This window comes from Nannospalax galili, unplaced genomic scaffold, assembly GCF_000622305.1.
Source record: "Nannospalax galili isolate Female #2095 unplaced genomic scaffold, S.galili_v1.0 scaffold107, whole genome shotgun sequence".
NCBI classification, from domain to species: Eukaryota; Metazoa; Chordata; class Mammalia; order Rodentia; family Spalacidae; genus Nannospalax; species Nannospalax galili.
In genome coordinates this window covers 2,490,154-2,512,356 of record NW_008358490.1, presented here as the reverse complement: position 1 = coordinate 2,512,356, position 22,203 = coordinate 2,490,154, and the positions used below count along the sequence as shown (strand labels likewise).

Below are 22,203 nucleotides of genomic sequence, written 5' to 3'. Positions count from 1 at the left end.
AGGAAGTCACCCAGGGCCACCAACGGTCTAAAGGAGCAAATGAGCTGGGGCCGCGAGGGCGGGGGCGGCACTCATTCATGACCTCTGCGATCTCAGCAGGCATCCAGCTCACCCTTCTCCAGGGACCGCTGTCCCCTGCTGCGCCAGGCAACAGATGCGAGGCAGGAGGCTAAAAACTTCTGGCCACTTTTCTCCAACATCCCAGTGCGGTCAATAAATAAACAAATAAATAAAGGGGACTTCTCAATAAATTTCTCACGTCTCAGTTCCACTGGAAGGCAGTGCGCCCAGCCCGTTGCTTCCCGTTCCCACTCGGCGCCCCCCAATTCCCACCCGTCGCCGCCATCCATAGGCTGGTCTCCGGACAATGCTCCCGGGGACTAGGGTCCTTCTCCAAGGTGGTTGGCGTTCTGCGTCTGGGGGTGCCCTCCCCGCCGCGACTGTCGGCGGCTGGAACAGGTGTACGCGCTCCGCCCCTGGCCCAGCCGGGGAGCGCGGAGGGGTCGGCACGGGCTCCGGAGTCGGAAGCCTGCACGACCCGGACCCCGAGCCACCTGCTGAGTCTCCCGCGTCCGGGGGTCACCCGGGCCCGGCACGAGAGAAGCGGGTGCAGCCACGACGCGCAGGGGGAAGAGGGCGCGCTCACCCAGGTCACCAGCGGGCTCTGCAGGAACTGCTCCATGAGCTCCGACACCGTCACGTCCATGCTGAGGCCGCGGCCGCCCGCCCCGCGGCACAAAGCGGGTCCGGCAGCGGCGGCGGCGGCGGAGGGCGCGGGGCTGCGGCGAGGCGCCCGGGAGACAAAGGCGGGGCGCGAGCTCACGTTCGGCGGCTCCGGCGGCCCCGCGCCCCGCCCGGGCTGGGGAAGGGGAGGAACAATGAGCGCGCCCCGCCCCTCGGCCTCCGTGGAGACCCGCGCGCCGCCTTGCGGTGCCCGCCTTGCGGAGTCCCAGCCCAGGCGCGGAGGCTGCGCCGGGCGTGGGGAGGGAGGGGCGAACGTGCGGCCGGGGGCGGAGCCCGCTGCAGCCCGCCTTGCGCACCGTGCCCGGAACACCTGCGCGCCCCAGAGCCCCTGTACGTGGCGTCCTGGCGCCCCCGACGCGCGCGCACTGGGAGGAGCCCCGTGCTGGCTGCGGGGTGCCCGCGTCCGCGGATCCCACGCTCCAGGAGCCCCGGGCAGGTGCGACCCGTTGCCCAGGTGCGCGGGAGCAGGACCTAAGTGTCTCTTGCCTGTGCCCGGCCAGGAAGCGCGCTCAGGACCCGGGGTGAGGGGTGATGGGAGAGTGAGAGGTGTGGCGCACGCCGGAGGGCCAAGGAGGAAACTTGTTGACTTAAGGCTGTAGGATCGCGAACCTTTGCATCCAGCCGGTGCCACCCCCTGAGCTGCATCCCTTCTAGAAGTTCCTGCAGGAAGCAGAGCATGTGGCCGCGCCAATCTGGGCCCACCCCAGCTATGACTCTGCCCAACGCCCACCACCATTTTGCCCAGGGGAGGAGAGCAGATCCCAGGCCAGGGTGCATAGCAGCCCCTTAGAGGCAGGGAGCTGAAAAATGGACAGACCTCCCAACAGGATGGAAAGCAAGCTCTCAGACTGCCCCGCTGGGACTCACTGACCAGTCTCTGCCACCTCTTGGCTGCCTGGTAATAACTTCACGATCTAGACAATGTTCAATGCATCCTACATGATTAACACATTTAACCCTCACTGTGCGGGGGTTGATTGAAGCCCCGGGCATACTGCTTTGTAAGAACACAACAGGCACTCAGCGGCTGCCCTATGGCTAGTAATTTTGGAAGTTAGCTTTCTCACGTGTTGGGACTGCGACATCTGCTGATGACATGTGGTATTAACAGCTCAGTCTGGCCTGTAAGGATGGTTTTAAAACTGTAGTCCTAGGTAGACTGTTAAGATTCAAAAAAGTGTGGAAGTCAGGGAACCACATGGGGGGGGGGCAGGAGTGGTGACACGGGGCTGAGGTCCCAGCGCTTCGGAGATGGAGGCAAGAGGGTCTGGAGTTCAAGTCAGCCTTGGCTGCATAACCTTCAAGGCCATACTAGGCTCAGTGAGATCCTGTCCTAGACCAAAAAAAAAAAAAAAACGGACAATGAGACTCTGCCGTGGCACCTGTAATCACAGAACTAGGGAGGCCGAACTAGGAGGATCTTGAGTGCAAAGCTAGCCTGGGCTACATCATAAACTCCAGAGTTATGAGAAGCCCAGGGCACCCTATTAGGAAAAGTAAGGGCTGCCTTTGTGGGGTTTTGTTGGCGGTTTTATTATATTTTTAAGACAAGAAATCTTTCCAGTTGTTTAATAAACATTCTTACAAACTGAGAGTGCATTGAAAAAACAAATGCTTTGTGATAGTTGTGAGGCATTTCCTATTGTACTGTGGGAATTTTTCTGCTGGAGATGTGGATATTCCCCTAGGCAACCACCTCAGAAATTTCTGTTTTGTCTGTTAGCTGAGTTGATCACTGAAGGACTAGACCCCTTCACCCAGATGAAAGGGATCTCCCTCAGCTCCCTGGTCCATGTGGGCAGCTGTGCAGGTGAACTCAAGGGTGTCCTTGGTGGTTAGAGAGACTTCAAAGGATAGTGTGACCTGGGCAAAATGCTTCCTAAAAGCCTGGAACTGTTAGGGTAATGTTTTCCCAGTATGGGATTTACGAGGGAAGTTTGAAGTTCAAAGTGATGCATGTAAAAGTTTTGCAAAGATCCATGGTCACTGTGTCTTCCTCATCTTATGCCTCCTCTGCTACTGCTACTTGAAGAATTGTTCCCCCTAAGCTCCATCTGGGGCTGAACTTCAGGGATATGTATGAGCTGCTGAGTAATACCCCACTGCCCTCCTCTTCCTTCCGGAGCACAGATGGTTTTCACATGTCCACCTGAGCCAAAACTATTTCTAACCGTCTTGCTTCATTTCTGGATATGAGTGTACACATTGCTTTTACATTTGCTTCCTGGATGGAAGCAGGATTTTTAATGGCATTCATCCTGATAAAGGAATTTTCTCCTCCCTTAAAGCATTGATTCAGCAGAGATAACACCTGGTGGAGCTTAAATTGTGTGTACAACTGGCAAGTGGAGTGACTTTTAAATGTTTATTAGCATATATTATACATACAATAATTATACGTTTCATTGCATTTTTAAAATTTTTATTATTTTTATGTATATGAGTGTATTGCTTGCATGTGTGTAAATGCACCCATGTCGTACAGTGCCCGCAGAGGTCAGAAGAGAGTTGATCCCCTGGAACTGGAGGAATGAATGGTGGTTAGCTGCTGTGTGTTGGGAATCAAACCCAGGACCCCTACAAGAGCAGCCAGTGCTCTTAATTGCTGAGCTCTCTCCAGCCCCTTCATTGAATCTTTGTATATGAACATAATGTATTTTGACCATGTTCATCCCCGTTACCCAATTGGATAGTTACTCTCTAGTCCTTCCCACTCGAACTCATCTTCCTCCTCTTCAAAACTAGTTCTCTTGTGCTTTCATGGCTTTCATTTTTACTTTTTTTGGTTCCTAGTGAATTTCATCAGGGTTGCTTAGGAGTCTGGGTCAGAGGATATTTACAGGAGCATGGACACATTACCAGTGTCTACACCACTGAAGAAAATGTCTCTCCCTCTGCTGGCAACCATTAACTGTAAATTGTCAGGGAGTGAAGTTGGAGAGATGGCTTAGGTGTTACAAGCTCTGGTTGCTCTTGTAGAGTACCCGGGTTCAGTTCCCAGCACTCACATGGTGGCCAACAGCCATCCATAAGTCCAGTTCCAGGGGATCTGACAACCTCTTCTGAAGACCTCCACAGGCATTGCATGACACAGAAGCACTTATATACATGTGGAAAATACACTCATACACATAAAATAAAAATAAATATTTTTTAATTGTCAGGGAGGGATGGGACCTCATGAAACCCCCCCCACCTCCATGACAGCATATTAATGGACCCAGTCTTAAAACAGGTTTTGTGTAGGTAATCACAGCTCCTGTGAGTTCAAGAGTGCCACAGCCACATCATGCTCAGAATACGTTTCAGAGCACTGAATCTTCTCGCTCTTAAATTCTTTCTGCCCTCTCTTCTATGATGTTCCCTGCTAAGCCTTGAAGGGGTTGATACAGATGTCCTATTTAGGGATGAGCATTCAACAGTCACTTATTCTCACTTTTACCAGTTATGTCTGCATTATCACTGCCCACCACATAAAGATGCTTCTCTGACCAAAGCTGACAGCACTGCTGATTTATAGTCATAATCATTTAGAAGGCAATTTGATAGTTAAATCATGTCCATTTAGCAGTAGGGCCTATGAGCTTCTTAGGTATGGGCTTTTGACTAGGTCTGTAGTACCAGACATGGATTCCATCCTATGCAGAAAACTTCAATTGTCTATATTGTTTTGAGGGCCTCAGGGGTCTCCCTAACAACTCAGGGAGGTAGCTCACTCCTGGCACTGAGATTGCCATTCAATAACTTATAGCTTTGGGTACAAACTTTATCCACCCATACAAGGTACTTCTGTTCAAATGCTTTATTTTATTTTTTAATTAGCTTACCACATGTCAGGTTTCATAATAGATTTTTCATAGTGACTATTTCTTTAAAATTTGTTCTTTTTTAAATGTGTATGAGTGTTTTGCCTACATGTATGTAAGAGCATGTGCATGCCTGGTGACTGAGGAGGCCAGAAGACAGCATCAGATTCCCTAGAACTGGAATTACAGACAGTTGCAAACCACCATGTGGGTGCTGAGAATTGAACCCAGGTCCTCTGAAAACATATATATCTATAATTTATATAACTTTTTTTCTTTTCCCCAGACAGGTTTATGTAGCCTTGGCTAGCCTTGAATTCACAGAGATCCTCCTGAGTGCTGGAATTAAGAGCATGATCACTGCAACTGGCAACTAAATATATATTTAACTTTTTTTTATATATGTTTTTTTGAGACAAGGTCCCCCTGTAACCCCAGCTGCCCTGGAACTCATTATGTAGATCAGGCTGGCCTTGAACTCACAGAGATCCACCTGCCTCTGCCTCCCGAGTGCTGGGATTAAAGGCATGTGCCATCACACCTGGCATACAATATATATTTTTTAAAGTTAAGTCCTTATATAAAAACTTAATCACCAGGCATGGTGACGAGCTAATGGCCAGGTCCTTACCAGAGGGTATGTGTAAACTTTGGTTGCGATGTTGACTTCAGAGATGCCGAACCTGCAGTCCATGGCTCAGCTGTCTGTGGATATGAGTGCTGGCTTGCTGGCAAACAGATGAACTTTGACAGTGCCAAATCGAAGCTGGCAAGGAATTCTTTTGCAGTGGCTGCAGGAGGGGGACTTTCCTGCTACACAGATGTTAATGATGGGACAGAATTTGGAGGATCCATTTATCTTGACATTCATTAAACCTTGGTTGGGCATCAGATACCAGCTACACTGGCCTTGGCAATGTAGCCAAATGTCAGCTGCTTTCATTCCTGCAAAGGTCAACAACTCAAACTTGGGCTCACCCTGGAATTGGAAGCTTTGTTTAGCTGAAGTCTGTGGAAAAGAACATCAAAAGATTTGGCCTTAATATATTTCCACATGACCAGAAGGCTTCTCTCTACTGCCCCAGGAAACTGATCAAAATAAAGGATGATTAGGTAAGAGCTATATTTTATTTTAGTTTTGTATTTTATTTTAAATCTTTTTTATTTTACATGTATAAGTGTTTTGCCTGCGTGTATATAAGTGCACCCATGTCTGTGGAAACCAGAAGAGGGCATCAGATCCCCTGGAACTGGAGTTATGGATGGTTGAACCAAACCCAGGTCCTCTGCAAGAACAGCCAGTGCTCTTAACAGCTGAGCCATCTCTCCAGCCCCAAGAACTGTTTATTTTAAATATTTACACAGGTACTTGTTGGCCCCTTTCTAGTTAAACTGGTTATCTAGTGTATGAGGCATGGCTCTCTAAATGAACAAAACTGGCAGAATGCATGTATATTGCAAAAGAGGATGCACTAGATTAACTTTCACCATAGTGTCCAACAGAGGCTGTCTGCACAATGGAGAGGCTGAGACCCTGATAGTGTTTGGTTTTTGAAACTGGATGTTCAGCAGTCCCAATCTGGTGCTGAGACCTGGAAGATTCCTGGAGAGTTGCTAGTTTTCAATCTGTATCAGAAGGTAGAAGAGGCTGGCGTCTGAAGTCAGTGGAGGGTGGAGACAATGAAGGATAGTGGCAGTGGAGTGGAGAATATGACAGCTATGGCAGATGAGGAGAGGAGGAAGAGGAGGAGCAACAGGAGAAAGAGGCAGCGGCTGCAGCAGTGGCAGCCAAGGCCCTAGGCAAGGAACACAGACAGTAGGTCTGCTTTTTCTCAGACCCCTTTATATCTGGACCACCTGTTGGAAAGGAGCCGCCCACTTGGGAGAGGATCGTCTTCCCTCAGTTACTGCTTTCTGGAAACACCCTCACAGACCCACCCAAAAATGTGTCTCTTAGATGAGTCCAATCAAAATTAACCATCACATCTAGTTTCCAGTGTTGTCGTCGTGAAATCATCTAGATATTATTTAAATGTATCATTTAACTATTAAATGTCCTACTCACGGATAATGAAATAGACCTTTGTGAAAACTAAGGTTGTGTGCATGGTTGTTTTTGTGTTCAGTGGATGCTTTAAAATAAGGTCAATTTTTTTTGTTGTTGTTAGATTCAACAATCATTAGAATTACTTTTAGTGCCCTGGAAAATTATACATTATGAAAAGAGCATGTATATAAGTCCTGGTGTGGCGGTGCAAATCTTTAATCCCAGCACTCAGGAGGCAGAGGCAGACAGATCTCTGTGATTTCAAGGCCAGCCTGGTCTACATAACATGTTCCAGGACAGCCACAGCTACATAGTGAGACCCTGTTTCAAAAAAAAAAACAAACACTGGGGGCTGGAGAGATAGCTCAGTGGTTAGGAACACTGGCTGCTCTTGCAGAGGACCTGGGTTAAGAGTCCCAGCACCCACATGGCAGCTATAAATCTTCCCAGTTCCAGTGACTCTGACACCTTCTTCTGACCTCCACAGGCACTACATGACATGGGTGCACTGACATACATGCACACAGTACACCCATACACATAAAATAAAAATAAATATTAAAAAAACAGAAACATAGTAACAGCCAGGTGTGGTGACACACGCCTTTAATCCCAGCACTAGGGAGGCAGAGGGAGGTGGATCTCTGAGTTCAAGGCCAGCCTGGTCTACATAGTAAATTCCAGGATAGCTGGGGCTACAGGGAGACCCTGTCTCAAAAAGACCAAAAAACAAATAAATAAATAAATAGTAATCAACAAACAAAACCCCAAGTATATATAAAAATAAAAATAGACTGTGTGTGGTGGCACACTCCTGTAACACCAGCACTTGGGAGGCAGAGGCAACTGGATCAGGTGTTCAAGGTCATTCTCTACTACACATCAAATTTCAGGCCAGTACTGTATTAAAAACAAAACAAAAATACTATTAAAAAGTAAGTTGCAAAGCCAGCCTGGTCTACATAGTGAGTTCCAGGCCAGCTGGAGCTACAGGAGACCCTGTCTCCAAAAAAGGAAAAAGTTGCAGAGCTGGAGAGATGGATCAACCCACATGGTGGCTAACAACCGTCTGTAACTCCAGTTCCATGGGATCTGATGCCCTCTTCTGACCTCCACAGACATTGCATGACACGGGTGCACTTATGTACAGGCAGGCAATACACTCATACACATTAGAAAAAAAGTAAGTTGAGTCAGACATGGTGGCACATGCCTGAAATCCTAGCACTTGGGGAATGGAGGCATGAGGATCAGGAGCTTAATACATAAAGAATTTAAGGCCAGCTGGGGCTATATGAGACTCTGTCTTTAAATAAAAGTGGGGGAGGGAGGGCACAAACTGCTCTTGGAGAAAAACCAAGTTCAGTTCCCAGTGGCTCACAACCACCCATAGCTCCAGGGGATCAGGCACCCAATTCTGGCCTCTATAGGCACCTGTACTCATATGTGCATACCCACAGCCATACATATATACACATGATTTTTTTAAAAGGGAAAGAAAACTGTATATTTGCAGAGGCTAGAGGACATTGAGTGTCCTGCTCTATTACACTCCACTTTATTCCCTTAAAAAGGCTCTCGGGGCTGGAGAGATGACTCAGCAGTTAAGAACACTGGTTGTTCTTGCAGTAGACCCGGGTTTGAATCCCAGCACCCACATGGCAGCTAACAACTGTCCGTAACACCAGTTCCAGGGGATCCGACAGCCTTTTCTGTCCTCCACGGGCATTGCACGACATGGGTGCACTTACTTACATGCAGGCAACACTCATACACACAAAATGAGTAAAATATTTTTAAAATATTTAAAGATAAAAAGGATCACTCAACCTGGAGCTAGGCTGGTAGCCAGCAAACTCAAATAATCCTCCCATCCCATCTGGATGCATGAGACCTTACTGGGCTTTTCAAAAAATATGTGGGTTCTGGGGACTAGGCAAGCACTCTTACCATCAAGCTACATCCTGAGGTTGAACATCATGTATATATGGCCACCTTTTTTAGGTATTTTTTTAAAATTTTTACTTTAAAATTGAGTATATTGTCTGTATAAGTGCACCCGTGTTCTGCAGTTTTGCAGAGGTCAGAAGAGGGTGTCTGATTCCCCTGGAACTGGAGTTACAGATAGTTGCTAGCTGCCATGTGGGTGCTGGGAACGGAACCTGGGTCCTCTGCAGGAGCCATCTCGCTAGCATCTCTTAAATTGCTTTTGTCACAGCAGTGAGAAAAGGTCACTGTTAAAACAGGATCTTATTTCTGAAGGCTTCATTCTATTCAGCCTGTCAATGCCAGTGTCTTGATCACTATGCTTTGCAGTCTGACTTGTTTGTAGTACTGTTCATTGAACCTACAGCCTGGTTCCCTTAAACAGGGTCTCTGGTTAGATGACTGCTCTACCACTGAGCTACACTGCCAGACCATTTTGTTTCTTGAGGATCATTTTCATTGAGCCCTTGTAATTCATATGAATTTTATTTTACTTTGTTGTGGTGATGGAACTCAGGGCCTTATGCATAAGACTGAGCCTTGCCAAGGATGGTGTCAGTCATATAAATGTTACAGGATTTCCAACGTTTACCAAAAAGTCCACTGGGAAATCTTAGGACTGTAATAAATTTGAGGATGTACTGCCACTTGAACATAATCTTCCAAATGCATAATTCCATTTATTTAAACCTTTTTCAATTCCTTTCAAAAGTTTTAGTTTTCTGGATATAAACCTTGCACTTCACCTCTCTCGAGATCAATTTGGTTTGCGTCACTGCCAGGAGTTCCCATGTTCTTTGCTTTGTACAGATGAGCATATCTCTTGCCCACCTAGAAGTTTTATCTTGGACATAAACATTAAAATTTAGGTATCTGTGAGTTCCACACATAGCGGGCAAAAACGTCCTCACAGGTGGTCTTCCAAATATGTTTGCTTTTTAGAAGTCTTGTTCCTGGGCTGGAGAGAAGGTACGGTGGTTAGCAGCAAACTTACCGCTCTTGCAGTGCCCACATAGGAAGTTTTGCAACTGCCTGTAACTAGCTCCAGGGGCCTCTGTGAGCATTCACATACTTGTGTACATGCATGAGAACACATTATGGCACAAAGAGCTGACCAGGTACTATTGCAAATGCAATAATCTTTTGATCATTTATTCCAAGTGTACAGAAATACAACTGTTTTTGTTTTTTGACAGGGTCTTACTATGTGGGTCAGGTTGGCCTTGAACTTGTGTAGCTGAGGATAATCTTGAACTCCTGGTGGTCCTGCCTCTACCTCCCAAGTGCTGGCATGTAACAAGCTCTATGTTGTTCAAGTTTGTCTTTCTAGGAACACTGTCATTTTATCAATCTAAATTTATCATATTAGTATTCCTTTATAAACTTTTTATTTCTGTAAGCTTGACAGTAATAACAACCCATGGCAGTGGGAAGAAAAAAAACACATTTTGTGTGAAAATTGATGAGAACTGGCACTCAGGATCAGTAAAAAGTTCATTGTACTTGCAGCCTTAAGATGCTCTCTACCCAACGCTTTGAAAGATTAAGACAGTAATAATGTTTATTACACTACTGAGTTTTTACAGAATTGTTATATTTGTTAATATAAACTTGCCTGCTTAATCTTAAAAAAAATTGGTAGTCATCTCACAACCAAATGTATTTTTAAAATTTCCATTTATTGTGTGTACATGTGGATGCACACCTGTCACAATACATGTGATGACAACTTGCAAGTCAGTTCTCTCATCCATCATGTGGGTACAGAGGTTCCAGATCTCCCACATAACACTGAACTCAGGTTGTCAAGGCTTGGTAGCAGGTACCTTTGCCTGCTGAGCCACCTGGCCAGCCCCAAATTATTTCTGATTTTAGTAATCTGAGGTTTTTTTTTCCCCTTGGTTGAGCTGTTTTGATGAAGTCATGTGCATTCATTTTTCCTAATAAAGTACAACAGAGAAGTTTCTTGTTCCCAGCCTTGGTAGAAACACCTTGCTGGTGAACTGAGGACAGGACAGCTGTGAAGGGGGCTGTCACTGTTCTTACCTGATGTTCTTCAGTCAATGTAGCCCATCTTCTCAGTCTGCCTTTGGTTGATGCTCTTGATTGCTGGAATTGAATTTAGTTAAATTAACAGTTATCTATTGGTTGGCTGCCATTGGGATAGCTATTTTAAACACACAAACCTCCATTCTACAGCCCTTTTATTTTGTACATATAACTTTCATAACAGATGAGTAAGGATCAAGAAACTTAATTCAAACCCAGGACTTCCATGCTTCTGTCATATACTGTTGTGTGTTGCTGGGGACTGAATCCAGGACCTCCCACATAGTAGACAGGTGCTGTTAACACTAAACTACATCTTCAGCCCCTATACCCACTGTCCTGTAACTTTCTAATTACTAGAAAATCTGTTCTTAGAATCAGTTGGCTAATCAGTGCACAGCAGGAACCACATACTGTGATTTCCTGAATACTCAATTTGATTCTTATGTTTATGCTCACCCTCTTCCTTTGCCCCATTCTTCTTCCAAAGTGGGACCCTGAACGCTTTGGACAGATAGTTTTCACTAGCAATTTCTTAAGCAACTCCAAGAATCCTAATGGCCAAGTTTTCCTGGGCTCTTAGGTTGGGAGAGGGTCATACTTCAGTTCTTCCTCTAGAGCAGGGCTTAAGCAGTGATGAGAAAACTCAAACCAGCAATTTCTGTATGAATCACAGTAACATTAAAGTAATATTTATGGGAGCTGAAGAGATGGCTCAGTGGTTAAGAGCAATGGCTGCTCTTGGAGAGGACCCAGGTTTGGTTCCTAGCACCCACATGTGGGCATGTTGACTAACAACTGTTGGAAACTCCAGTTCCAGGAAATCCAATGCCCTCTTTTGGCCTCCATGGGCATTGCACACATAGTACACTTACAACACATACAAGCAAAACATCTTTACATATAAAAGATTTACTTATTTTTCCTTCTGTATTAATATAATTCCAGCACTTGGGAGGCAGAAGCAGATGGATCTCTGTGAATTCAAGACCAACCTGGTCTACATAGTAAGTTCCAGAGACCCTGTCTCAAAGAGACCAAAAAAAAAAAAAAGTTGTGTAGAGGGGAATGACCAGGAGGCAGAGGAATCATGAATTTAAGACCAGCCTAGGCTAAATTGCCAATACTCTAGTTTCTCAAACCACACAGACAACAAAGACAGAAGCCAGGTGCAGTAGCACATATCTGAAATTCTACCTTCCTGGGAGGTGAGGCAGGAAGATCATTTGACCCAAGGATCTTGAGGCCAGCCTGGGCAACACAGACTGTAAAAAAAGGGAAGCCAGCCAGAGGCACATGCTGGTAGGCAAATGTTTGAGGTTGAGGCAGGTTGAGTTCCAGGCCAGCTTGAGCTCCATTTCTGCTTGTTTGCTGGGTATGGTAGCACACACTTACGATCCCAACACTTGGGAGGTAGATGCAAGATGGTAAGGAGTTGAAGGTCATCCTTTGCAAAATAGTTTCAAGGTTGGCCTACATGAGGCTTTAACTGCTCTAGTCCAATGCAGGGTGGTGGCATGGTGCTAGGGTAGGAATGAACAGGCCAGTCAAGATTTACAGATTTTTGGAAACATTGAAACATATCCAAGCCATGTTAGCAATACCAATAAGGAAGGGTTTTAGTTTCTTAAGATCACACTGAAGCTCAGAGGTTCTAATTAAAGAGGCTTGGAAACCCACCACTTTTATCCACGAGAGATTTCATGGTTACAAATAAACCAAACTGTTAACTATGTGAAAAAATCAGCTAACACTTTCTTAGTCTGTATGCATAGAACAGGCACATCAGCCTTTTCTGTACTATTTCCAGGGAGCAATCTGTGTTGGGTTGCATGATAGACGCTACAGATGCAAAGTTGAAAAAAGAACTTATTCCTTCAAGGAAGCAATGTTGTCTGGGGAACACTGCAGAGCATTCAAAGATGAGATGTTCTTATGAAATTATACCCTGGATGAGTCCAACAGGGCAATAAACAGCAATCAGACATCATCCACTTAAAACCACAAGGTAGCATTTGGGGACAAGTGTTTGGGTGTTTCCTGCAGGAATTATCTTTCAAGTGCACCCGTGTCACGCAGTGCCCACGGAGGACAGAAGAGGCTGTTGGATCTCCTGGAACTGGAGTTATGGACAGTTGTTAACAGCCATGTGGGTCCTCTACAAGAGCAGCCAGTGCTCTTAACCACTGAGCAATTTCTCCAGCCCGTTTCCTTTGGGATGCATTTTTTTTTCTTTTTTTTTTTTTTTACCTTTTTTTGGGGGATAGGGTCTCCTTGTGTTCCTAGCTGGCCTTGAACTCACTATGAGGTTGGCCTTGAAACTCACAGAGATCTGCCTGCTTCTGCCTACCAAATGCTGCAATCAAGGGTATGGTGCCACAATGCCCGGCATTTTTTTCTTCACTTTAAACAGTACAAAATAAGCAAAAGAACCAACTGGTATCATTAGATAAGTGAAAAGTAATTCATAACTTTTCATATCAGCTACCAAGAAGGTACTAGCGATTGGGAGCATGAAGCTCAGGGTAGAGTATCTGCTTAGGATGCCAGAGTCCAGAGGTCAGTCCCTAGCATTTTTTAAAAAAGTATAAATTTTTTAGTTTGGTAGTCCTCTATGAAAAATGTATTTAGTTCTATTACTATAGAAACTTTTGTCAAGTTTGTTTAAATAATCATAATCAGCTAGGTGTGGTGGCACTTGCCTTTAATCCCAGCCCTAGGGGAGACAGAGGCAGGTAGATCTGTGAGTTCAAGGCCAGATGGGGCTGGAGGGAGACCCTGTCTCAAAAAGATAAAAAACAAATAAAAAATAAACCATAATCACTAAGACCTAAGGAAATACAAAATCTAAAAGTGAAAACCACGGCTGAGGGTTAACATCTATCTCTAGAAAGCCAAGTGTTCCAAGCATCTTTCTGAAGACAGGAGGAATTTTTTTCAGGTAACAATGGAAGGCGTAATTGATTTAGATCTTTTTTTTTCCCCCCTTTTGTTAATGAGGTTAGCTGATTGAACACATCATTACTCCCAACACTCAGGCAGACCTCTGTGAGTTCAAGATCAGTCAGGGTGATATAATGAGACCCTGTCTCATAAAAAGCAATTATTAGTAGCCAAAACACTTTTTTTTTTTTTACCTAGGATCTCACTGGCCCCAAGCTCTATGTAGACCAGGCTGGCCTTGAACTCACAAAGATCCACCTGCTCCTTCTTACAGAGTGCTGGGATTAGAGGTGCACGCCACCCACCCAGCAATAGTCACAATCTTTGGTCCAGGAGCAGCCCTAGCATGCTGGTACACAGTAGTCCCAGCAGTCACTCAGGAGACAGGCAGGTCTGCTGAAGATCTAGACTAATTTGGTCTAAATAGCAGGTTCTAGGCCAGCCAGAGCCACACAGCAAGACTGTCTCAAAAGGCCAAAAAGTAGTTCTTTAAAATGAAATGAATTCTTTTATAGGTTATTATATTCTAGAGTTCTTTTTATTTACTGAGGAATAACTAGAAGCCAGGACATAAGCACAGTGTGCTTTGGCAGCCCCTCAAAGCCCTACACTTCAAACTGCCACCTTTCATATATAACTACTCTTCAATAAGAAGCAACATGCACTCCTAACTTCTCTTTAAAAACTGAGGGCTATGCGTAAGACATTTCCTAGAAGTGAGTGATTTCAGTATGTCTAACAATAAAGAGAATCTATTTAAAACAATGTTTTTGGTAGTAGTAGTACTGGTTACAGAAGCTACCACCCTGCCCCCACTGCACTCCAGCACTAAGCTACACCCCTAGACCCCAAGACACTGTTTTAATGAGGTGGTATGTCCTAAGCTTTGGTATTCCAAAGGGCATAGTTAAAAAAGAGAAAGAAAGAAAAGAAGCATACAATTAATACAATTTCTCTTACTCTTTACTTTTCTTTTTATTATTCAAAAGTCAAATGTTATTTTTAAATCATTCATTCTCAATTTTGATTTAATGTACCGTCATTTCCCCAAGATATGAAATTTCAGAATCTCTTTGGAATACTAATTTCATGTTTCTAAGTTTAACAAAACTGCTGAAGTTTAAATTCCATTCTATTTCCCTGAAAGAGACAGCTGCTGATGTAAATTTTAATATAAAATATTTAGTCACAAAATAGTATTGCTTTTGTATGCACATAGTTGTAAGATTATTTTGCTTTTGTCAATAAAAACTATACCATCTTTCATAAAACTCTAAACAAATTAAGAACTGTGATGCAGAACAAAAGTTACACATGTCAAACAGGTACCAGCACAGTAGGTTATATTACATCAAAAAACGTTTTAATGGTCCCAAATATATATATTCAACAACTAAGCATACACTCAGGGGAGGAAAAAAAAAATCAGAAACAAAATGAAACAAACAAAAAAAAATTATGACACAAATGACCACATCTAGAATTCCACTCAATCTTTAATCAAGTAGGGATAAATCCCCACTTTAAAAAAAATCTGCAGTTTGAAGGGCAAAGGGAACAGATAAAAAAAGAGGATACTTTATTTTGCCCCTCCCCCACAGAGGTTTTCCAACCTGTTGTAGCTTGACTAAACTGTTCAGAATGTACGATTTAAAGGCAGGTCTCTTTATACAAAGAAACTGCTGGCATTCTTTACTAGTGAAGAACTATGGCAGACAGGCCCATTCTTCTAAGTCTCAAACTGTGGTCCAAGAAAGCATATTCTGATTGTAGCAACTGACCAGTCAATCCAGAGTTCCACTGACAAAACCCTGCCCTGTTGGCTTTTTATTTCCATTTCCTTCCCTGAGAAAAGGGCAACGTGTGGTCCAAGCTGGAGAGCCCATATAGGCTTATGTCTTCCCCCTAATTGCATGGGATCCCCTCCTCCTGCTCCATTGAATTGGCACTTGATGAGCAGAAGTCCAGTGTGCGTGCTGATCTGTCAGTCATTCACAAGAGACCACTGCGCTTTGTTGTGGATTTTGTAGGGGGGAGGGGAAGAGAACCAGTTTTGTCAACAGGTACTGATCATAGGCAGTTGCTATATTAGGACTCAAATTTTGCTTTCTTTGACAGTGGTAGCATGTCTTCCTTGTCTTCATCCTCATCATCATCTTCATCATCATCAGGATAATCTACCAGACCCACGAGTCCTCCCTGTTCAGAAATAAGGATTATTTAAAGGACAAAACACTAACATTAAAAAATATCCATGTACAAAGGAGAAAAGGCAAGGTCTTGCCAACATACTGACTGGTTCTCTCTGGGCAACAGGAGGGCTTACAGCTGAAATTCAGTATTTTTATGCGTACCCTAATTTTCCACAACACCTTTTCCTGATGAGTGTTTGGTGTTTTTTTTTTTTTTTGGTCTTTTTGAGACAGGGTCTCCTTGTAGCCCCAGTTGTCCTGGAACTCATTATGTAGACCAGGCTGGCCTCGAACTCACACATCCACCTGCCTCTGCCTCCCAAGTGCTGAGATTAACCCCCCTCCCCTCGCCGCGCGCGAGTTGTTTTTTTTTTAAGCTACCCAAAATCAAATGCAGGACAAGAGCTCTACTGCTGCTGCATACCCATCCCCTTTTTGTACCTTCTGAGACACTAGGGTGATTGATTGGGCAGGCTTTCAACTTGGCAATCCTTCTGTCTCAGCCTCCTGTACCACTAGACTTGGCTTACATTTATTTGAAAACAAAGTCTAAAATGGTATCAAAATGTAACATGCAGAGAGCAGACCTCCTGAAATGAGGGCACAAAGGCTCTTGGAGCTCAGGACTCAACTGTCTCATTATTTCCTCTCGACTTCCGTTTTAGCCCTGTCCTTCACCAGAAACTGCTGCAGCCCACTTTAATGGCCAGGAACTCTTTGCTCTCACCCTGTACCTACATTGCAGCAGGTCAGATTCAGCTCTTAGCCCTTAGAAATCTGCTAATGTCAGAGGAAATGAGACTATGGAGCCAGTGAAATGGCTCAGCAGGTAAAGGAGCTTGCCACCAAGCCTGAAGACTGAAGACCTAAAGTTCAACCCCTGGAACCCACAAAATACAAGGAGAGAACTAATTCCTTCAAGGTGTCCTTTGACCTCCACACACATGCCATGATGCACATTTACACATGTACACATAAATGTAACTTTAAAGAGAGGCGTGGTGGCACATGCCTTTAATCCCAGCACTTTGGTGGCAGAGGTAGGTAGATGTCTGTGAGATCCAGGCCAGTCTGGTCTACACAGCAAGTTCTAGGCTGCCGGTTCCAGGTGAGTATGTTAAAGACAGTAGTCCAACAGTTGAGACAGTTTATGTACTTTTTTTTTTTGGGGGGGGGGGGGGTGTTAGTAAAAGTCAGCCAAAGAAATTGGTTTTATTAAAAATCAGGATTTCCTTTCTACACTTTTGGTATCAAGCTTTCATTCCTTATAGGAGTGATAGGAAATGATTTAACTGAAAAAAGGAAAAAAAAAAAATTCCTCTATTTTTTCCCCAAAGTCTTTACCTGGGTTCTAACTGGGAAAGGTAATCAAGTAAATATGAACCTGTAGTTCATAAGTGAAAATTTACCAAAATAAAGCCTATACTGAGGCTTTGCGTTGGACTTGGGAAAATTTCAGAAATTTCTCACAGAAGTTCAGGACCTACCTTCTAATTCACAGGCATTCAACCAATGAGACAGAAAAGACAACCAAAGAGATACTCAGTATAAGCTGAGAAAGCTTAAATCAAAACAGGAATGGGCATGTGTGTGGAGTCAGAAATACCTTTGTGGTAATAGCTGCCGTCTGAGATGTACTCTTAGGGACGGATCCAGGAGAGCCTGGAGATCCTGGGGACCCAGGTGATCCTGGAGAACCAGGCAGATTTGTTGCCGAAGACTGGCTGGTGAGGTTAGTCTTTGTCCCACTGGACAGGGAAAGCTTGAAACTTGGGCTCTGTCGTCCAGAAAGGTTAGTTTTAAGAAGCACCTCCTTCTCTTCACTTTCTTTCACTAAAAATGAGAGTACAGAATACCTGTCACTTACCTTAATTCCTCCAAACAAAGTGGCACTAAAACACAACTGCCAGCTTGTTGGCTGAGGAGCACTCGAAAGATTAATTTATGAACAAAGCTTATACAAGTACTAAAGCCATTAATCACAAAATTTTATAACGCAGATGGATATGGTCTTCAGTATCACATTCTTTATCTGCCTTCCTTGAATCTTCCTTGTTCATGAACTACTCAAACTACACAAACTCTGGCTGGAGAGATGGCTCAGCAGTTAAGAGCACTCACTGCTCTTGCAGAAGACCCAGCCAGGTTCAATTCCTGGCACCAACACAGTGGCTCACAATTGTCTGTCACTCTAGTTCCCAGGCATTCAATGTAGGCAAAATACTTATAAACAGAAAACTAAAACATAACCTAGGCCTTCATACAGCTAACTGTTCAGCCACATCCTATAAATAAGTCTTTGAATTCTGTCATCATATATTCAGAATAGACACTAATCATTTTTGTGAAGAAAAAATAAACACCTGAAGTAAGAAAGCCTCGCTTTCCCTTCCCCTTAGCTTCCACTTACATTTCTTCCTTTCCATGAATTTACTTATTGGATCCATAATATCATCATCATTTTTAGTTTTGTCAGATGGAGACACCACAGCTTCTCCATCTTCCATATCATCTTCATCTGTATTGAACCACATCTCTTCTTCATCTTCTAGTGTTCTGGCATCCCGTCGATATCTATGATTCCTCAAGATGGACCTCATACTATGAGAAAACAGAAAGACAGGACTGGGATGCAGCTCAGTGATATCACAGAGGCCTAGCAATCATAAGGTCCTGAGTTTGCTATCTGACACCACCAAAAACCAACCAAACCAAATCAAAACAAATGTGTAATTAAGACATGTTGCACCAAATATAAAGTAGTGGAATCAGATTTGGGTCCCCCTTTTTTTTTAATGTATGCATGTATTGCCTGCATGTAGGTAAGTGCACCCATGTTGTGCAATGCCTGCGGAGGACAGAAGAGGATGTCGGATCCCTTGGAACTGGAGTTACGGACAGTTGTTTGCTGCCATGTGGATGCTGGGATTTGAACCGGGTTTTCTGCAAGAACAGTGTTTTTTTGTTTTGTTTTAAAAATAATTTATTATTTTTATTTTATGTGTATGCATGTGTTGCCTGCATGTAGGTAAGTGCACCCATGTCATGCAATGCCGCGGAGTTCAGAAGAGGGCTTTGGATTCCCCTGGAACTGGAGTTAAGAACGGGTCATAGCTGCCATGTGGGTGCTGAGAATCGAACTTCTACCTCTGCAAGAGCAGTGAATGCTCGTAACTGCTGAGCCATCTCTCCAGCCCCACAGTGTTCTTAACCACTAAGCCATCTCACCAGCCCCAGTTCCCAAACTATTAACTAGTACAAATCAGTTATAAAACTTGCTAACATTGGGAATTATAATCAGGTAAAGGGGCTCAGTGACCCCAGGTCTGTCTTCACCAGCTACAGAAACAGTTTTTACCAGAGAGGGAACCGAAGAGGCAGGGTAGGCTTGGCTGATGGAGACAGTAATCTTGGCCAGACCAAGGTCTGACTGATCATTATCTCAGTCCTGGCTCTTCAAAGGGTCTGAAGAGGTGTCACTGTCCTCACTTGAGGGGTGGACATGGCTCCCGGAGGTGGTTGCTCCCATTACCGTTCTAGGAAACTTCCTCATGTACGGCGTGATTTGACTGTCCTAAGGGAAAAACAAAGAAACAAAACAGTCGAGAGGGGAAAAATGGAGCAGCTAGGCCTGTGGCTGGGACCTTCCTTCAAGTCTTGTCTCAGAATAAAGAAAGAAAAAAGAAGTGGGAATCTAGAGCTCCAGTAGGAAGCTGACCAAATAAAGGGATATAGCCATGAAGTGGAATGTAAGCCATCGTAAGTGGCTTCACCCAAGACTATGATGTGGGACGTGGACTACAGAGTTATTTCTTTCTTCTCCTTCTCTTCCTCTTCCTCCTCTTCATCCTCCTCCTCTTCCCTCTTCTTCCTCTTCCTCTTCATCTCCTTTTCATCTTCCTCTTCTTCCTCCTCCTCCTCTTCTTCGTCATTGTCATCATTCTTTTTGAGACAGGGTCTCCCTGTAGCCCCAGCTGTCCTGGAACTCTGTGGACCAGGCTGGCCTCGAACTCACAGAGATCCACCTGCCTCTGCCTCCCGAGTGCTGGGATTAAAGGTGTGCACCACCACACCCAGCTGTATAATTATTTTTAAAAATACTATATATATGAATCTAGTTATTTAGAAAGGTACACGATATTTTAAAGTATAATCTGTATTATATAGAGATAATATTTTGATCATGTGAAGCCTCACTGCCACAGTGTATGTTGGGTGCCTGAAGATCTTACTAGAATCCACCTACACTTTCAGAAAAAAAAGTTACCACAGGGGCTGGTAAGACAGCCACGGTGCGTGGGCACGCACACATGTAAAAAGAAAAGGAGAAAGGAGGAAACAACTCCTATAAATCTGGGCTTATTTGTCCATTTCCCCCTTACTGGCTAATCAAAGTAATGACAAATAACCATGGAAGAGCCACCACCATACAATTTGTTGCTAAACAAAAGAACATGTTAAAATATATGGTAATTTACCTGTCAAGTTTGGGGTTGTCTTGCCTTTCTCTTTGTTGTTCAAATCTCAATTTTAATCCTTTAAATGTCTGAACATAATCTACATCTTCCAGTGCTTTCCAATAATTTTCAATTACATGAGCAGTTAATGATTTTATATCTTCCTATGAAAATTATAATGGAATAAATAAGATGAGGCTTTACTATAATTTATTCAATTTTACAAATAACAATGAAAATGGGAGTAACACACACTGGATACTTTGGGGTACACCTCTGAATTGTCTGCAGGTGTTCCCAAAGTTCCAAGTCCTGCCCTAATATTTCTGATTCCTTAAGATGGGACACAGTGGTACATACTTGTAACTAAGCACGTTGAGGCAGAACTGCCATGAAACTAAGGCTAGCCTGGGCTACATAGCAAGACCCTCATCTCAAAAACAAAACACCCCAATACCCTCACACACTAAAAAAATCTAAAGAACAGAAAAAGACCACCAACAGATTTTGATGATGGTTGTGCAGTAACATAATATCCTTAGACTGCACATTTTAGAAAGTAAAATGACAAATCTTTATGTTCTGTGCATTTTACATATTCTTTTCTTCTTGTTTTAGAACAGGGTCTCACTAAGTTAGCTGAAATCAGCCTTGACTCACAGCAGTCCTGCTTCAGCCTCGGGAGGGCTAGGATTTCAGATATAAGCCAACTACACCCAACATTATTTTACTACAATTCTCAAAAAGTATGCCATTGATAATTTTTCACACAAGAATGCTTTAGTAACACTAATTTACTATAAAAGAACCACCAGAATTTATCATGAAACTGTCTTTTAGAAACATATGAAAGCCATGAAATACATTCAAATGCATTTCCTGTTATGTACAGTTTTTTTCTTTACATGAATAACAGCATTAAATCATTTTTAAACCATACTATAGACTGCAAACAGTAATTATTTGGAGATTTTTATTCATTTGCATTGCATACCTGATAAAATTTTAGTAAAAATGGTTCTTAAAAAAAAAACAAAACCAAACTTCACTCATCATGTCAAAATACCAATAACACTCAATTTTCTCAGAGAACTAAAACCAAAATTCTAATAATAATAATAAAAAAAAAACCCATATAACCTACCACTCTAATAAATTCAAACATTTCTATTATGGCAGAGTTCATCAGATTGTAGCGGGATCCATTGTTGATAAATGCTTTGACTACAGGCTCAAATAAAAAACTTTTCATTATGTAGCGGTTATAAAATTCATCTTTTAATCCAATAATTTTTCTCTTAAAACGAAGGGCACCTGAAATACAGAGGCATTGTTGTTTAAATCACATACCACTTCCACATGTCAAAAGCCTACTTGACAACTATCAGTAACTCTTCATGCACAAGAGTATATTAGCACTTTCAGAAATGTGAACCTAAACATAAGAATTTAAGAGTGTTAAAGAAAAACAATGTATGCCAGTTGTGTGTGGTGATTCATGCCTGTACTTCCAACACTCAGGAGGCTGAGGCAAGAGGAGTCAAAGCCAGCTCAGGTTGTAGGCTAACCTGAGATATAGTGTGAGGTCTTGTCTAAAAAACAAAAAACAAAAGACAAAACCAAACTAGCACGTGCCATCATAGAACACAAGTCTTAGAAAGCCAGGAAAGTTTTGGGAATAAACCAGTTACTAGCAACCAAAATGGAATTTGTACCTGAAGAACTGAGATAACACTACTTTGGGTGAAAATTCTTTCATCATCCCTTTTAGATATATTTTAAATCAACTGAAAAAACATAGTTTTATTAGGGCAATCCACTGTATAGAAATTTGATCTTCAAAATTTTGGACACTCTTTTATCTTTTATTATTTTACATCACAGTTCATGGATTTACGTTGGTTTATTTCTGGATATGGTTAAGAAAGACTGTAAACCCACAAAACTCTGCATGCCCCCAAATGTGCCTTCCCAAGGTT

The 22,203-nt window shown here is 43.3% G+C and overlaps 2 protein-coding genes across 8 annotated transcripts in view; both read right to left on the bottom strand.

Moving 5' to 3' along the window:
- Ccdc88c (coiled-coil domain containing 88C) overlaps positions 1 to 791 on the bottom strand; it is a 124,543-nt gene extending 123,752 nt beyond the window's left edge. For all 6 annotated transcript variants that reach the window (XM_017795246.2, XM_017795249.2, XM_017795248.2 and 3 more), the window contains exon 1: positions 647 to 791. In XM_017795246.2, coding sequence (XP_017650735.1) covers positions 647 to 706 — 60 coding nt within the window. In that variant the 5' untranslated portion in view covers positions 707 to 791. The remainder of the gene's footprint in view (positions 1 to 646) is intronic.
- A 13,734-nt stretch (positions 792 to 14,525) lies between these two features.
- The window catches only part of Ppp4r3a (protein phosphatase 4 regulatory subunit 3A), a 50,359-nt gene continuing 42,681 nt past the window's right edge, over positions 14,526 to 22,203 (bottom strand). For both annotated transcript variants that reach the window (XM_008821735.1, XM_008821736.1), the window contains exons 11-15: positions 21,369 to 21,538; positions 20,246 to 20,388; positions 18,178 to 18,368; positions 17,374 to 17,600; positions 14,526 to 15,774 (exon numbers count right to left, since the gene is read on the bottom strand). In XM_008821735.1, coding sequence (XP_008819957.1) covers positions 15,664 to 15,774; positions 17,374 to 17,600; positions 18,178 to 18,368; positions 20,246 to 20,388; positions 21,369 to 21,538 — 842 coding nt within the window. In that variant the 3' untranslated portion in view covers positions 14,526 to 15,663. The remainder of the gene's footprint in view (positions 15,775 to 17,373; positions 17,601 to 18,177; positions 18,369 to 20,245; positions 20,389 to 21,368; positions 21,539 to 22,203) is intronic.